This window comes from Falco naumanni, chromosome 2 (genome assembly GCF_017639655.2).
Source record: "Falco naumanni isolate bFalNau1 chromosome 2, bFalNau1.pat, whole genome shotgun sequence".
NCBI classification, from domain to species: Eukaryota; Metazoa; Chordata; class Aves; order Falconiformes; family Falconidae; genus Falco; species Falco naumanni.
The window spans coordinates 118544375-118558280 of NC_054055.1; the positions used below are offsets into that span (position 1 = coordinate 118544375).

General features: G+C 45.4%; 1 protein-coding gene across 1 annotated transcript; it reads right to left on the reverse strand.

Moving 5' to 3' along the window:
- Positions 1–980: 980 nt before the first annotated feature.
- Positions 981–13043, reverse strand: TAGLN3 (transgelin 3). Its single transcript, XM_040583063.1, has 5 exons — positions 12658–13043; positions 12038–12219; positions 11020–11194; positions 5767–5869; positions 981–1545 (listed from the first exon to the last, which is right to left on the reverse strand). Exons 2-5 carry the CDS (start codon positions 12215–12217, stop codon positions 1404–1406), a joined length of 600 nt encoding a protein of 199 aa, XP_040438997.1. The 5' UTR covers positions 12218–12219; positions 12658–13043; the 3' UTR covers positions 981–1403.
- Positions 13044–13906: the final 863 nt, after the last annotated feature.

The following is a 13906-nucleotide window of genomic DNA, read 5'->3' on the forward strand; positions in this document are numbered from 1 at the left end:
GGGCACAAATCCCTCGAGCGTACATGCCATGCAGCTGCAAGGCAACCTGCGCTCGGCTCTGCCACCGACCCTCCAGCGAAGCGTCCCAAAACCACCAGCTGCATTTACAGCCCGTCACAGGTGAGCATAACGCTATTTGAACCTGAACTGTGGGCGTTTCTCAGGTCAGAAGCAGCATTCTGGCCCTTCTCTAGTTCTTCTTTTGCATTTAAAACACACCTTGGTTGGCATTTCGTTTGATACAGCGTCGACGCTGACAAGGTAAAGCCTGTTCTCAGGTCTGTCTGACAGATTGTCCTTTTGCAGTGAGACACTCCCCGGGTCCGGAGACTTGAGTTTGGGATTTGTGACTGACAGTTGCCAAACGGTGCCCGCACAGCGTCAGGCTCTTCCCCTTTCCTCCTTCTGCCCCCACAGCTGGGACAGCTGACCCCAAGGATATCCCAGACCATATGGCGACATGGGCAACGACAAAAGCTCAGAGAAAAGGAGGAGGAAGGGGATATGCCTGGGGCAACAAGTAACCACCACAGTGCTGAGGCCCCCGCTTTCTAGGAAGTGGCTAAACGGCTGCCTGCCACTGGGAAATAGGGAATTAATTCCTTATTTTCCTTTGTTTTTCACACACAGGTTCTGCTTTCCCTATTAAAATGATTTTAGCTCGATCCAAAAGTTTGCTGGCTGCAATCAAGCCAGCACACCAGGCCAAGGGAAATCTGAGCTAAATCGGGTGGGACTCCATGGATCAGGCAGCGGATAATATATCTTTTCTTGTTGGGAAAATACACTGGGCGTGCCTTTAGACAAACACTAAACTGGACACGTAACACAGACTGTAAACACCATGGCAAGGAGCCACTCGGAGAGGGCTCTGGGCTAGAGACAGATCGACCTTTCAAAACATTTAACTCCTTGGCACTGTACCACGTGGTCGCTGGTTTTAATTGCTTTTACCTCTTTTAAATAACAAGTCTAAGAGGTGTCTTTTATTTCTCTTTATTCTTAGGTCAAACGATATCATCACTGAATCGAAGAACGAGGTTACTGGTTGAAATACAAGTGCGGCGTGAGACAAATACAGAAGATAACACTCTGCAAATAAATTAATACAGAATAATTGTCTTTGCATAGTTCAGAAGTGAAAAGTAGGAGGCAGCAGTGCGCACGTGCTGTGAACTGACACACACCACCACGAAAACCCAAGTTCCTAGATGAACTCTGGCAGCTGCAAATAAAACAAACCAAACCAAAAATACCCCAAAACCTTAGAGAGCGCTAACTATTAAAAACCAGGCAGAAAGGGAACTAATGAGCTTTTTTTTTTCTTTTTCTTTTTCTTATTTTTTCTTTTTTTAACAGACCATGCTGCAGAAGGAGTGCTTTCTCTACAGACAGAGATGCTTTTAGATAATCTGCCTTGGCATCCCATAGCCTGTCATACCCGACTGTGATGCTCCTTTGTTGCTTCCCATCTGAAGGCCTATTACGTTCTGTCCCTGACGAAGCTGCTCTTCTGAAAATCCTCGTCGATTCTGCTGTGCTTTCCTGTCCAGATGCACACAAAAAAAGCAATGTACACACATCCCATCATTCTGCGTACGCCCAGAAGATCATGAAAAGCAATCTGAAACTGGCTTATGTTAACAGACGTGCCCCCTGTAATGGAATATTTCATTTGCACCATCCCACGGGCTGGACAATACTGGCTGGGGTAATTCTTTCCTGCAGTTAGTTAGAAGTCACGCTTTAGTCAAACCTACAACACTTCAGGTTTTCACCGTACCGCTTCTTCCAGAACCCCAGGGGACTTCCCCAGCAGCCCTAACAGGTAAAATATTTATGTAGTGCTGCACATGACACACATGATAGGGTTAATTTGTGTTAAGCCCTGTATCTCTTAATAGCTGTATTTCATGGGATCTTATCAATGAGACGCTTACCTGGGCTGTAATGCAAGTTGATGCCCATCTAGAGCAACAGTACAAATTGGTATAATTTAACTCAGTGGAGTAAATAAGAGCTGAAGGTACCCAGAGGAACAACGGGTCAGAGAAGTGACTTGCTCATTTTCCCAGGGCGAATGATGGTTGCCCGCAGCAAACAATTGCTCTGTTGCCACTTCTAGATGTCTCTCCTCTAAGCAATAGACTTTCCCTTTGCACCTGTGTCTTAACTGTCGGACAGTCCTTTATCTTCTGTCAAAACATACTGACCACTTTTGTTCGGTGTCCCTGGTCTCAAAAGCCCTTTGAATCAATGAACCTTTGTTGGAGTTTAAAAGGAGCCTCTTTTCCCTGAGAACAGCACTGAGGGCCAAAGCGGCGGTTAAGAAGCAGCACAAAAGTTTGTACCCTGCTGCCTTGCGAGAAACTGTTCACCCTGGATTAATCTTCACTTACACAAGGTGGGAAACCCAAGTAATTTACAAGGGAGAAGGATCAGCCTGTGGCCACCAAATAAGCTGTAAGAGCTGGCGGAGCCCCTTACTGGGGGAGGCTTTCAGTCCACCGGACTCAGCTCCCACCCAGGGCCCATCTTTCTCCCTGCTGCATCTGTTTGTCCTGGGATCAGGTTTCCCTGCGATATGGCATCAGTTTCAGTTCCCCTTTTTCTCCCCACCCCACCGCTAGATGAGAATGCTAGATTAGGTGCCTGCTGTGATTGAAAACCATCAACACGATCCTCCTGGTGAGGGTCTGATCCTGTACTGTGCTGAGCATCCTGGCTCAAGTCCAAAAGAGCACTTCAACTCTTCGCTAGGCTCAGGGTGTCCAGGACATCACAGAAGAACCCGTGTTGGTATGAAAGCCCAGAAAAGCAGAAAAGTGAGAAAAATCCGCAGGAAACCAGTACCGACCTGTCATTTTTTTGGACGGGTCTCCAGGGTTAGTGTATAGACGAGCCGGGGGCTTACAGGAGCCCGTGGCAGCCTCTGAGGTGCCCCAGCGCTTGCCAGAAAGCACGAGGTTGGGAGGGGGCACGCAGAACCGGCGGGGGCTCAGCCAGCAGCCCCCTCACACCGCTGCTTAATTTCTTCTCCAGAACACATACACAGGCACCCAACTACTGCCAGGATCTCCATCAGAGGATGTTTTCAGAACTACTCCTATTACCTAATTGAATCTCAGGTTCACTGTCTGCCTTTATTTTAATTAAAATCCCAGGAACACGGTCTATTATTTTGTTCTGTTTCCTGCTAGAATTTTCAGCTGTGTTGTGGAGTAATTCCACAGAAAGTTGAAAAGTAACTGAACAAAGGAAAAGAAAAAAAAAAAAAAGAGAGAGGGAAAAAAAAAGAAAGAAAAAAGAGAACTGCAAAGAAGAAATAAAAAGAGAGACTAAAGGAAAGCCTGGGTATGCTAATACAAGTTGATAACATATACGGTTTGGATCACATGGTGTAATTTTTATCATTCTAAGGACGACATTTAGTACATGATGGTCAGACAGGCAGCACGCACTTACGTTTTGCTTTTAGACAGATGGAAATGGCCTTAACTGAGACTGCAGAAAAAGAGGTGAGGGCAAGTCTGTTCTCAGTATTCTCACTACATCAGGTTCTGTCTGGCCTGTCCGCCACCACCTGGCATCCCCCTGCCCACAAATCGAGCCCACCAGAGCTGTTAATTTTTTGTGCCGACTTTACAGCAGTGCTCACGGTTGCCAGCCCGCAAGGTAACAGCCGTGGCCCCAGGAACCTCACCAGGGTGTGCAAGGAGCAGGGGGTCGGGCCTGGTGGGACCGGGCATGGGAGACACTGGCAATGGGAAGTTAAACGTTTTGGCTCGAGTGTGGGGGTATCTCAAGCACTGTAGGTCCCTCCATGGACATCCCTGTTCCCTTTAACTTTGCCTTCTTTCAGGAATCAGCCTGAAAGCCCTGACTCATTAACACTGGGTGGCAATGAGAGGGCTTGGTCTGCCTGGAGGGATGGGTAAGCTACTGAGGAAACAGCTCCTGGTACACAAGACGGTATTTCCTTATAGAAATAACCGCAGTTTTCCTTAAGGCGTTGGCTATAAAATGGTATTTCAGGGGCTGCAATAGTATGGACTGGCTATCCAAGCAGTACGGGCAGGACAAACAGTGAGAAAGGAGGTGATCACATCTTCATTTATGCCAACAAAAACTGTTCCCACCACAATTAAGGGTCCAGATGAAAATTAATTTTTCCATGTAGGCCTTTGTTTTCATTACATAAAACAAATAAGCCTGTCTGAGTCATAGTGACTTCATGTCTGGTTTAGATTAAAGCATGTAACTAGATTTGAACCCAACTTTAAACCCAATTGTATTCTGCAAATACAAATCTATTTGTGCACTATATTAAGTTAATTTAAATTAATTCTGTATAAAGAACGCACAGGAGTTTGCACTTATTCACCTAAAATTCAAGTCTCCCTTAGCCTCAAACCAGCTCAAGGTTTAAGACAACCCAAGCAAAGTTGGCTTTACTTCTGCTGAGCCCCACCTCAGCAATTCAAGAGCTCAGACAATTCAAGGAAAGCAAAGACAAGCAGCAGCACTCTCTTCGTTAACATGCCTCCGACATTTTGGCAGATGGATGGCAGAATCCGTGTCAGATGGATGGCAGAATCTCATGTCAATAATATGCCTGTGGGGCAGGAGGGCTAACTTAGGAGGATTTCCCTTTCTTCCTGTCCCTGCTTCTCAGCCTCCCTAGCCAAAATAAATGGAGTTTTAAAGCACATAAACAGCTTTGCCAAGACAGAAAATTCTTCACAGATAACTGGTACTCCCCAAGAAAAAAGATGACTAGGAAATGAAATCATTTTTTGTTTGATGAACAATGGAAAGAGGCTCATGCCTCCTCTTTGCTCAGTAAAGGGGTCACTGTACAGGGTTTTGCAGACACCCACGACGGGCTTGTCTTCATTAGTCTTTCTCTCTGTTATCTGACGTGAGGCAAAAGTACACTTCTCCTGCCAGCCACTCTTAGGACACACAAATCTGCATGGCTGCTGCCATTTTCGTTCCCTTTTCTTCATAAATGGATATAGAGGATTAGCCGAAGCTGCTAAACAGATCACTGTCATCAGAACTGAACTTCCTAAGTATTGTTGCTCTCCTTCTAGTGAATAAAAGTCAGGGATAACATCAGTGGGCAAGAAAATCATGCCTTTTCTTCAGTGATCAGCGTGGGCCCCTCACACAGCAAGACGGATATACCACAAAGGTGCCTGGAGCAGGACGCTGCACTCCTCCCTGGGTGCTCTGCTGAAAGCCACCCACCCAGCAGGGTGCCCCCACACAGACGTCCACACCAACAGAACCTCTAAGAGCCTTGTTCAAAAGGGATGCCTCCAGGAGGCAGTCAGGGCTGGAGCCAGGGGCAACGTGCTCCTTCGTCCTGGCACCAGCAGTGCTGTCCTGGCGCTGGGGCAGGCGGGACACGTAAGGGTGGTGTGATGGGGCTACATAAGGAAAGGCTGCGCTGCGCAGCTCCCACGGGGCTCCTCCCCAGCAGCCCGGGGGCTGTAACTTTAGGCTGACAGGATATCATAAGACGTGCGCCTAGCAGTAATGCTGGTAACTGGGAACCAGCGAAGGGTAGAAAATGTTGCTGCCTGATTAGGTCTTTGCTTCCCTGCTCTAGACTCTGTAGAGAAACCCCCTCCGTTACAAGGAAACTTTGGAAAGACTCTTCCCTTCCTTTTCCAATAAATTTCCTTAAAGCATAAAAGGCAGACGATATTACCAGTTTCCCGGGAAGACAGCTCTGAGCAGCTGTGCTTTGGACTTTACCTGTGAAACCAGGATGGGTCCCCTTTGTAGCAGCCATCATCCTTGGTGACTGCCAAACTGCCTAGAGCCATTAAGGTTCTCTGCACTGCTGCCATGTCCTTCCCTAGAAAGCCAGACAGTGAAATTAATATAAGAAATCCTTGCACAACAAATTGCTTGGCACATTGATAAACAGTCTTATCCAACGTATTAATAAGCTCCCCCAGCTGCTCTGCAAAAGTGCATTAATAACATTATAAACACTATTTTACTGTTGCTGAAATGGAGTTAACTGACATGCAAGATCTTATTAAAAGTCATCAAAGGGACAGCTTCAAATCAAAACTTAACAATTCAGACATTTCCAGGTTTCCAGGCCTCTGGCTATTTTAATGCCTTCCCCCGTACTATTTTAAATCCTTCTAGATAATCCTTTTGGCAAAATCCTCTCCTAAGAAGAGACGATTTTTGTGTACAAAGAAGGGTAATATACTCAGTAAAACGTGGCTGGAGGAGAACGGTGTGTTAAATAACAGTGCTGTGTCTCTAGTTTCTGCAGCTGTAAACTGGTAAAAATGATCCCATCATTTAACTCCTGGCAATTCCAGACAGTCCGTGTGCTAACAGAGCTCACAGCAGTCCTGGAGAGCTCCTGTGCAGGTAACTCGTATCAGTCCTTCCCAGTTTAACCATCAAACCACCTCCCAGATCCTTCCTACCGGCTTCCTTTCTCAGGCTGCCAAAAATGGATGCTCTGCAGCTTCGTACCTTCGGTTCCTGCCATCCAGGCCAAAGTTCTTCCGCTTCTCCCCTATGCTACCTCGCTTCATCTCGGGTTTCAAAAAGTTAGGGCTCATCTCATCTTTGGCTAAGTCAAAGTTACATGTTCGGCCATCACTAATTGTTTAGGTTCCCTCCATAAACAACTGTGAGAGAAAAGCTTCTGAGGGGATGATTTATCCCACCTGCGCTTGGTGAGGTCGCCTGTCACTTGCTCAGAGACACGCCTTCCACACCGCTGAAACCTCACCAGGTTTGCAAGAGTGCACCTTACACCTTCAAAATATAAGGCTCATTTTCAGTACAGCTTTGCATTTAAAAAATGGCATCCCCTCCTTCCGAAAGGAGGACAATAAATAAATTTTCCTTTTTGGACAATGTCTTTTGCTGCTTCCTTCAGTGAATTAAAAAAAAATAAAAAGAACCAAGCAACACACACACCCCCCAAAAAAAAACAACAAAGAAAACCCCATCAAAAAACCAAACAAGGAAGACATGGAGATTTTAAAAAAATTAAGGTAGCTCCTTTTTTTCTTGGTTCTTCCCTTGGCATTTTGTCACCTGGTGTAAAAAGGGCAGGGAACATAAAGACATCACAGTCAGACAGACTAACTCATTACCCAACCCAGACATATCAATTTTCGCAAAACTTTCTAGCAAAAATGAGTTGCAGCACGTATTTCCAATTGTGTAAGGTGGTAAGTTGCTGGAAATCTCTTTTTGCCTCTCCCTTTGTCTGAAATCCTTCCGTGTTTCTATGACTCCCCTCCTTTTCATTCTCTTCCAGTTCCTCCTCTTTCCTAAAATAATTTATCTAGTTAACAGATCTGATTTCGACTGTAAGTTTTTCACATGGGAAAATAAGTAATTCATAAAAACATGAGATACTAGAGACACGATGATGATGATAACAGATTTCAAAAATACCTCCAGTGGACCAATACTAATGAAAATCGCTGTAGGCCAGCTGAGTGTCGAGGGGAGCGAGCACCGCACATTCGGTGTTTATGTTTATGCATCACCCTGATTACAGGCAGATGCAGTTCAGGACTTTTGGTTCATACAAACCTAAACGTGTAACGCACCGGCCGAGGTGAGGAAGACACCCTAAAACTGAAAACATTTAGCAGCTTCCAACTGTAGCTGTCATACAGCCTATTAAAGCTTCTAGCAACCCTATCTGCAGGGGACCGTTTGCTCCGAAAACCAATTGTCAGCCATCCGGAATCCTCGTTTTCCTGTATTTGGTAACACAAACTGCATTAGGTGGGGTCCTCGCTTAAGAGGGCAGCTGAAGACCCGACATCCCACACGCGCACGTACACAGGGGCACATGGAAGAGCGCGAGGCAGCAGCACTCCGAGCTCCCCAAAGCAGCAGATGTACCATATGCTGTAACAGATGCCACATACAACGTCCTTGGGATGCCTCCCATATAACGAGGAGCGCGGTGACTGCCTGGGATGAAGAGGGATGTGAAGAAGGATTTAAAAGCGAATGAGCTGAATAATGATGGCAAGCACAGAAAAAAAAAAAAAAAAAAAAATGAAACAAAGGACGGGTAGCAAACTATGACGATCAGCCTCGCGGAGCCATCTGGCAGCTCCCCCCGCTCTGCACTCGGCTCTGCTTTATTTGTCAGTGGTGAGTGGGAGACGCTGGAGGGGAAAAACAGACCGAGTGGGAGCCAAGTGCCACGTGACAAAACAAAGCCACGGCTACGGCCCTGTGTCGCACAGCCTCCTCGCTGCGTATGAGGGGTGCTGCGGGTGGGAGAAGACCCCAAAGCCATGTGGTCTTATGGCATCTGCCCCCTCCCAGAGAAGGGTGCGAGGGGCTCGATGGTCAGCATAAAAAGGGCTGTGGAAAAATTTTACATTTCCAGGGCGAAAGTCACCTAATGCTGCGGCCAGGTGACAGAAGGGATCATACACACTCCCCGAAGCCAGGCTTGACTCTGGCATTGCAGAAAATCGCGGTCAGTGCCTCTCCTCAGCTCCTTCATTGACAGCTACGTGGGCTGCCTGCCCGGCCCCCAGCCTCAGCCTCCCTGAATCACGCTGCAGGGACCCACGCCGACAGCGCTTCTCCTGCATCTTCAGTATCCTCTGCAGCGTGCTTTGAATAGCACAGCCTCGCAGAGGATCTTGGCACTGCCTGACCAAGGAGGAAGGGACCTCTGCTCGCTCCTTGTGCTAAGCCTTTCTCTTTGGGGGAAACCTGGCTGGAAGGCTGCCTTCTCCAGGTCAAGAAAGGGGAAGGTTCAAACCCAAAGATGGAGAATTGATCTGTGTCGTATTCCTGAAATGCCTTTCTGTAAAGGTTGAACAAGTACCCAGAGGTACAGCTGCCTCTTGCCTGCCTGGAAATATACAGGGGAGAGATTTGTAAAAACCACAGTGAACACAGTATCTTAGGCATGGATTAGGGAAAGCTGCTCAGCATTTATGTAAGAAAGGACCAAAAGAGAGGTGATACTTCTCCTGGACCAAGAAGTCACAGAGATGCAGAAAAATGCACCAGATGGACTGAGCGAGTTTGAAACAGCCAACAGCAGATTGCATCCTAAAACATTTTCATTAATCATTACTAAGAATTACAAAGCAAAAGCTCTCGGAAAACAATTAGTGCCAGAGAAAAGCTGTTTTTCAGTCACACATACTTTTCCTTCCCTATAAACATACGTTGACATCTCTTTCTAAAGAGGTTACGGTGTGAAGTATAGGAGTGCTGTAATTAGGAAACAGTGAAAAAGAGACTGTCCTTTCTGTCCAGCTAATGCATCCAGGTTCAGACAATTCAGCCCTGAAGCAGCACGGATGCCAGAGGTCAGAGCTATGGTTAGACATAAAAAGCTTGCAGTGACTCACTGCTGGAGAGACATACTGTTTCATCTCAGCACTGAAATGAGCAGCAGGACGGATGAAAAGGGAGTGGGAAAGTGAGGAGACACAGATTAGTTTCGGGAAGTCCTAAAATAACAGCGAAGAGTCTTGTATGTCTCCTTCCTAGGCTCTCGTCTTCTGGAAGTTACCAGCTTTTTTTCCTTACATCTGTTGAAAGAAGGTGATGAGTGAAAGGAAATGAGGAGAGAGCCACCATCATTAGGAGCTTTTTGTCTTCAAAGCAAGGCCTTTTCATCGTAAGGATCGTTGTACCATACTTGCATTTGCATGGTGTGAAGCCATTATGAAATGCAAAAGACTGCAAAGAACAGCATCTGCAACGAGCTATTACCATCCCTTACAAGATAGATGGAGCTTCTCTTTCAACAATCTGCTAGGCTGCCGGCGGGAGGGTGTTACTCCAGGGAAGCAAAAATCCCTTAAATTTAAGACATTTAAAGGGAGAGCGGATGAAACACTAAAGACTGGATGGGAAGAAAAAATCCTGCCCTTGTGCCCAAAGGCAGGACTTGTCAAGCAAATCCTGAAAACCCTCAGAACATTACAGATCCCAGCAACTCTGGCAGTCAGCGTACCCTTCCCTTCTAACCCACGCATGAAGAGCTCCCCAGTCTCCCCCTCCTCGAGCTGTCCTCCAAAGCAGTAAGCTCTTCCACGTATCCTGACAAACAGACGCCACTATTTTTGCTCCGTGTGTGGTCCCACACAAACTACGCTGACCAGTTTTCCCAGTGGCTTGTTCTCTTCTCTCCACTGTTTCATGCTCACGGCAGATTCTGACCCTTTCACTACCCTGCAGCTGTCCCCGCTCTGAGCCTCCACACAAAGCGTTCTGCATCACCTTGCCCGGAGAGACGCAGGGTATACAGTGCCTTTGGTTAGACACCGGGAAGGGATGCATCACCACAGAAGCGGGCAAAACCAGCCACTCGAACGCACAAATGACTCAGCTCTTCAGGAACTAGAACGCTCAGTTTCCATTTTGAGCACGGGATGGAGATGGCCTTCACCCAGCTTAGTGCAAAACCCCAGGGGTACTCTGGATTTTTTTGCTGTTGCCATAGTGACCTTTCCTAAAAGACTGTATCCTTAGAGAGAGATGCTCAGCTAACATGGTGTTAGCAGTGAGTTTTGCTTCTTGCTAGTCATAAATGAGTCCTCATAAGCTTCACAGAGGCATAGATGCTCCTGGGAATGCATTTTATAGCTCTAATTTAAGCTTTGCTTATAATTTGAAAACAGCAATAAAATCTCCTCATCAGAAAATAAAGGGTTTCTATATTTGCTATTAGAAGCCATTTACTTGGAAATCATTAGCATTTGTTTTACTAGGTCTGTGGATTTCTATCAGAGTGATGGGCTTTGGGGTAACACATGAGCCTGGAAAGGGCTCCGGCTGCCCTCAGGGTAGTATAAATCCCTCAGAGGAGATAACACATCACCGGAAGAACATGGTAATGAGGTAAGGCAAACAGAAACAAAAGATGATTACATTAAGGAATATGCCTTAGACAAAATGCACCGTTGCAATATGTCAAAGCAAAATAAAATGAAGACTGCAAGCTGTCTTCCAGTTTATTATTTTTACCTTCCCATAAATCCACTGTCTGGAAAATATCTGTTGTTCGTACTCCGTAGATTTCAGCAGCTTTTAAGAACTGAGAAATTTGCTCCATCTGCTTGAAAGCCATTTTTGATTCGGAGATCTTTGCAATGGGCTCATTTCCCTTTGGATGCAAACTGTTTATTAACTTGCATAACAGCTGAGAGAGAAATTAGAGAGAGAAACAAAATTACAAAGCAGTTACCAAACTGGAATTCAATTTCCACATGTGAAATGATGCTGCAAAATGCTTTTGACCAGGTCAGTTTCTGTCAGGGACATAATTTCTTCAATTAAAAACAAAGAAGTGAACTGATAATAATAAAAGTGTATTATAAATGCATTAAAGCTTTCATTAACTGACGGCAATAGCCTGACCAGATAAATCCTAATCTGCTAGAAACAACAAAGCAATCACTGGTAAAGGTTATATAACAACTGACAGAGAAGAAGCCACATGCCCGAGCCAAAAAAATAAGCAATGTCAATTGAAATATTGTTAAAGTCACTTTGGCAGAGATTCAATGATTAGCGTATTCTTACAGCCCACTGCAAACAGCAGCATCTGCCTGTTGTTCAATAAACCAATGGAATATAATGTTTTAGCTACAGGATTATTCCCAAGAAGAAAACCATTATGACATAATCCAACCCTTCAGATTTTCTGTCTCTCTTCGCCTTTCCCTGTAAAGACTGTTTGTTTCTTAAAGAGAAAAGTATACTTCTGATTTTTAAACAGATCTCGTTTAACTGTATCAGATGCTGAAGGAATGAGTCATACTCATATGTAACATGCATGACTCATAAGAATCAGAAGTACCGCGCACTCGTAAAATAATTATCTTCTGAGATTAGGACTCCTGGTCAAAGGGAAATAAATCAGATGCTGATATCTATTTCTGCACTGGCTATGAGTTCTGACCAGTTTAGCTGCATCAAGACAGAAAATAAGGACACTGTGCATATAGACACATGCAAGTATGTAACTGGACAAAACACTTACCGTTCCGTCCATCAACCAAGTCTGAAAATGTTGCCTTCCAGGAGGAGGGTGCTCTATCTGCTCTCCACACTGTACAACAATCCAGTTCACCAGCCTAGACTCTAATTCCGGGTCATATTTCTGTTCAATCTTTTCCTGAACTTCTCGGCTTAAGCCATAGCTTGGTCCTCTGTTAGCCATCTCTGGAACGAAAGCAGAACTTACTTGGTGGGTAGAGTCCTGATCTGCGGCTTTGAAGTACGCACCGGAGAATTAAATATTAAAAGAGTGAGCAGCCTGCCCTATACGTTAGGCAGTTGAACAGATGTTCATCAACACTGAAAGTAACTGTATGGCACCGGTTATAACTGTTCTGCAGAACAGGGGAGGGATCAGCGAGGGAATATCCTTTTCCAAAAGCACAAATCAGCTACAACATTCTTTTTTTTAAAAAAAAAAGAAGGTAAAAAACAGCAGCCCCCCCCCCCCCCCAAAAAAAAAAAAAAAGCAGCAAAGCAAGATTTAAAACACAGCAGGTTTTAAAGAGAAGCTTCTGCTATGATGACAGAGAATACAATTAAGAGTTCTCAGATCAATGTTAAAGCTGCCTGCAAATCCAAAAGCACTTTAAATTTGCCTACCTAATACTTGCTAATAAGGAGGAGGTTGTACATGGGCACTCAAGCAATCCGATTAAAGATGCAGTCAGGGTCTTCCTCAGCTGAGATGCAGGGATGGATATCCAGCGACCAGCAAACCGAAAAGCCTTGATGAATTTAAGAGACGGAGGCTGCCACAATGCCCTGCCGCTGCTGCAGCATCGTGGTTTGAAGAACAGTGTATTGATTTGATTTTCCTCACATATGAGGAGGGTCAAAGCAGGGGCGTTGCTAAGAGCCATTCAAGGGGCCTGCCTACTCAGTCACAGCCTGGGGATCCTGTTTATGTCACCCATCTGCAGTCTGTTTTCATGCATGTTTCCTCAGCCCCGTGCTGTTCACACTACAGCCTCAGTTTTACTCCACCTAGTCTGCATCAACCCAAACTGCAGCAAGCATCCCAGTGCCAGATAGTTAGAAACACAAACAGAGGCACTTCACCAGCTCTGTTAAAGGAAGGTAACAGAAATTACTACACGTCGTTTATTTTTAATCACAAAGCAGGAGCAAAACCTTTTTCTCCCTGTTCTGCATCACAATGCTAACAGGCTTAGAGCGTGAAAAACAGCGTCTCCTCTTCCCTGTTCAAGAGCTGATAAAAAGTTTCAACAAGGGGGCAACAGGAGAAAAAGTCAAGGAAGAGAAGGCCGGTAGCAGGATATTATTATCACCCTATCATTAGTATATATTAGGCTATCAAATAGCGCAACAGCGTCCCAGGAAAGCCACTTGCACCACTAAAACCAAGGGGAAATCACCAAAAACTAGCAAACCTACAATAAAAGCACAAGGATCGTATTTTCTGCTGGGATGAGTCAGCATACCTTCAGTGACAGCAAGGGAGCTATGCCCATGTACGGCAGCTTAAATTTTGATTATACCACTGCAGTGGTGGGAGGGGAGAGAAGGCAAGTTAAGACAAGAGACTCTTCTTCTGGTCTGACTTGTACAGATTTCTCCTTTATGAAATAAAATCATTTTGCTCCTCTCCGAGTTGCACCAGACTTTCTCAAACATCTTTTGTCCGTGCTGTATTATCCACCCTGCTACAAAACAGTTGCCTTTTGGCAAATGATTCATGTTCAGCTTAATATGAAAGGAGGTTAATAAACCTGAGGTGGATTCACAATCAGCTTTGCCAGCAAAAGGCCTTCTGCTGCATTTAAAAGGAAAAGGAAGAGGGAAAGGAATACAGCTCCTTGTGTATTTACCTGGTAATGGTCTCTTCATC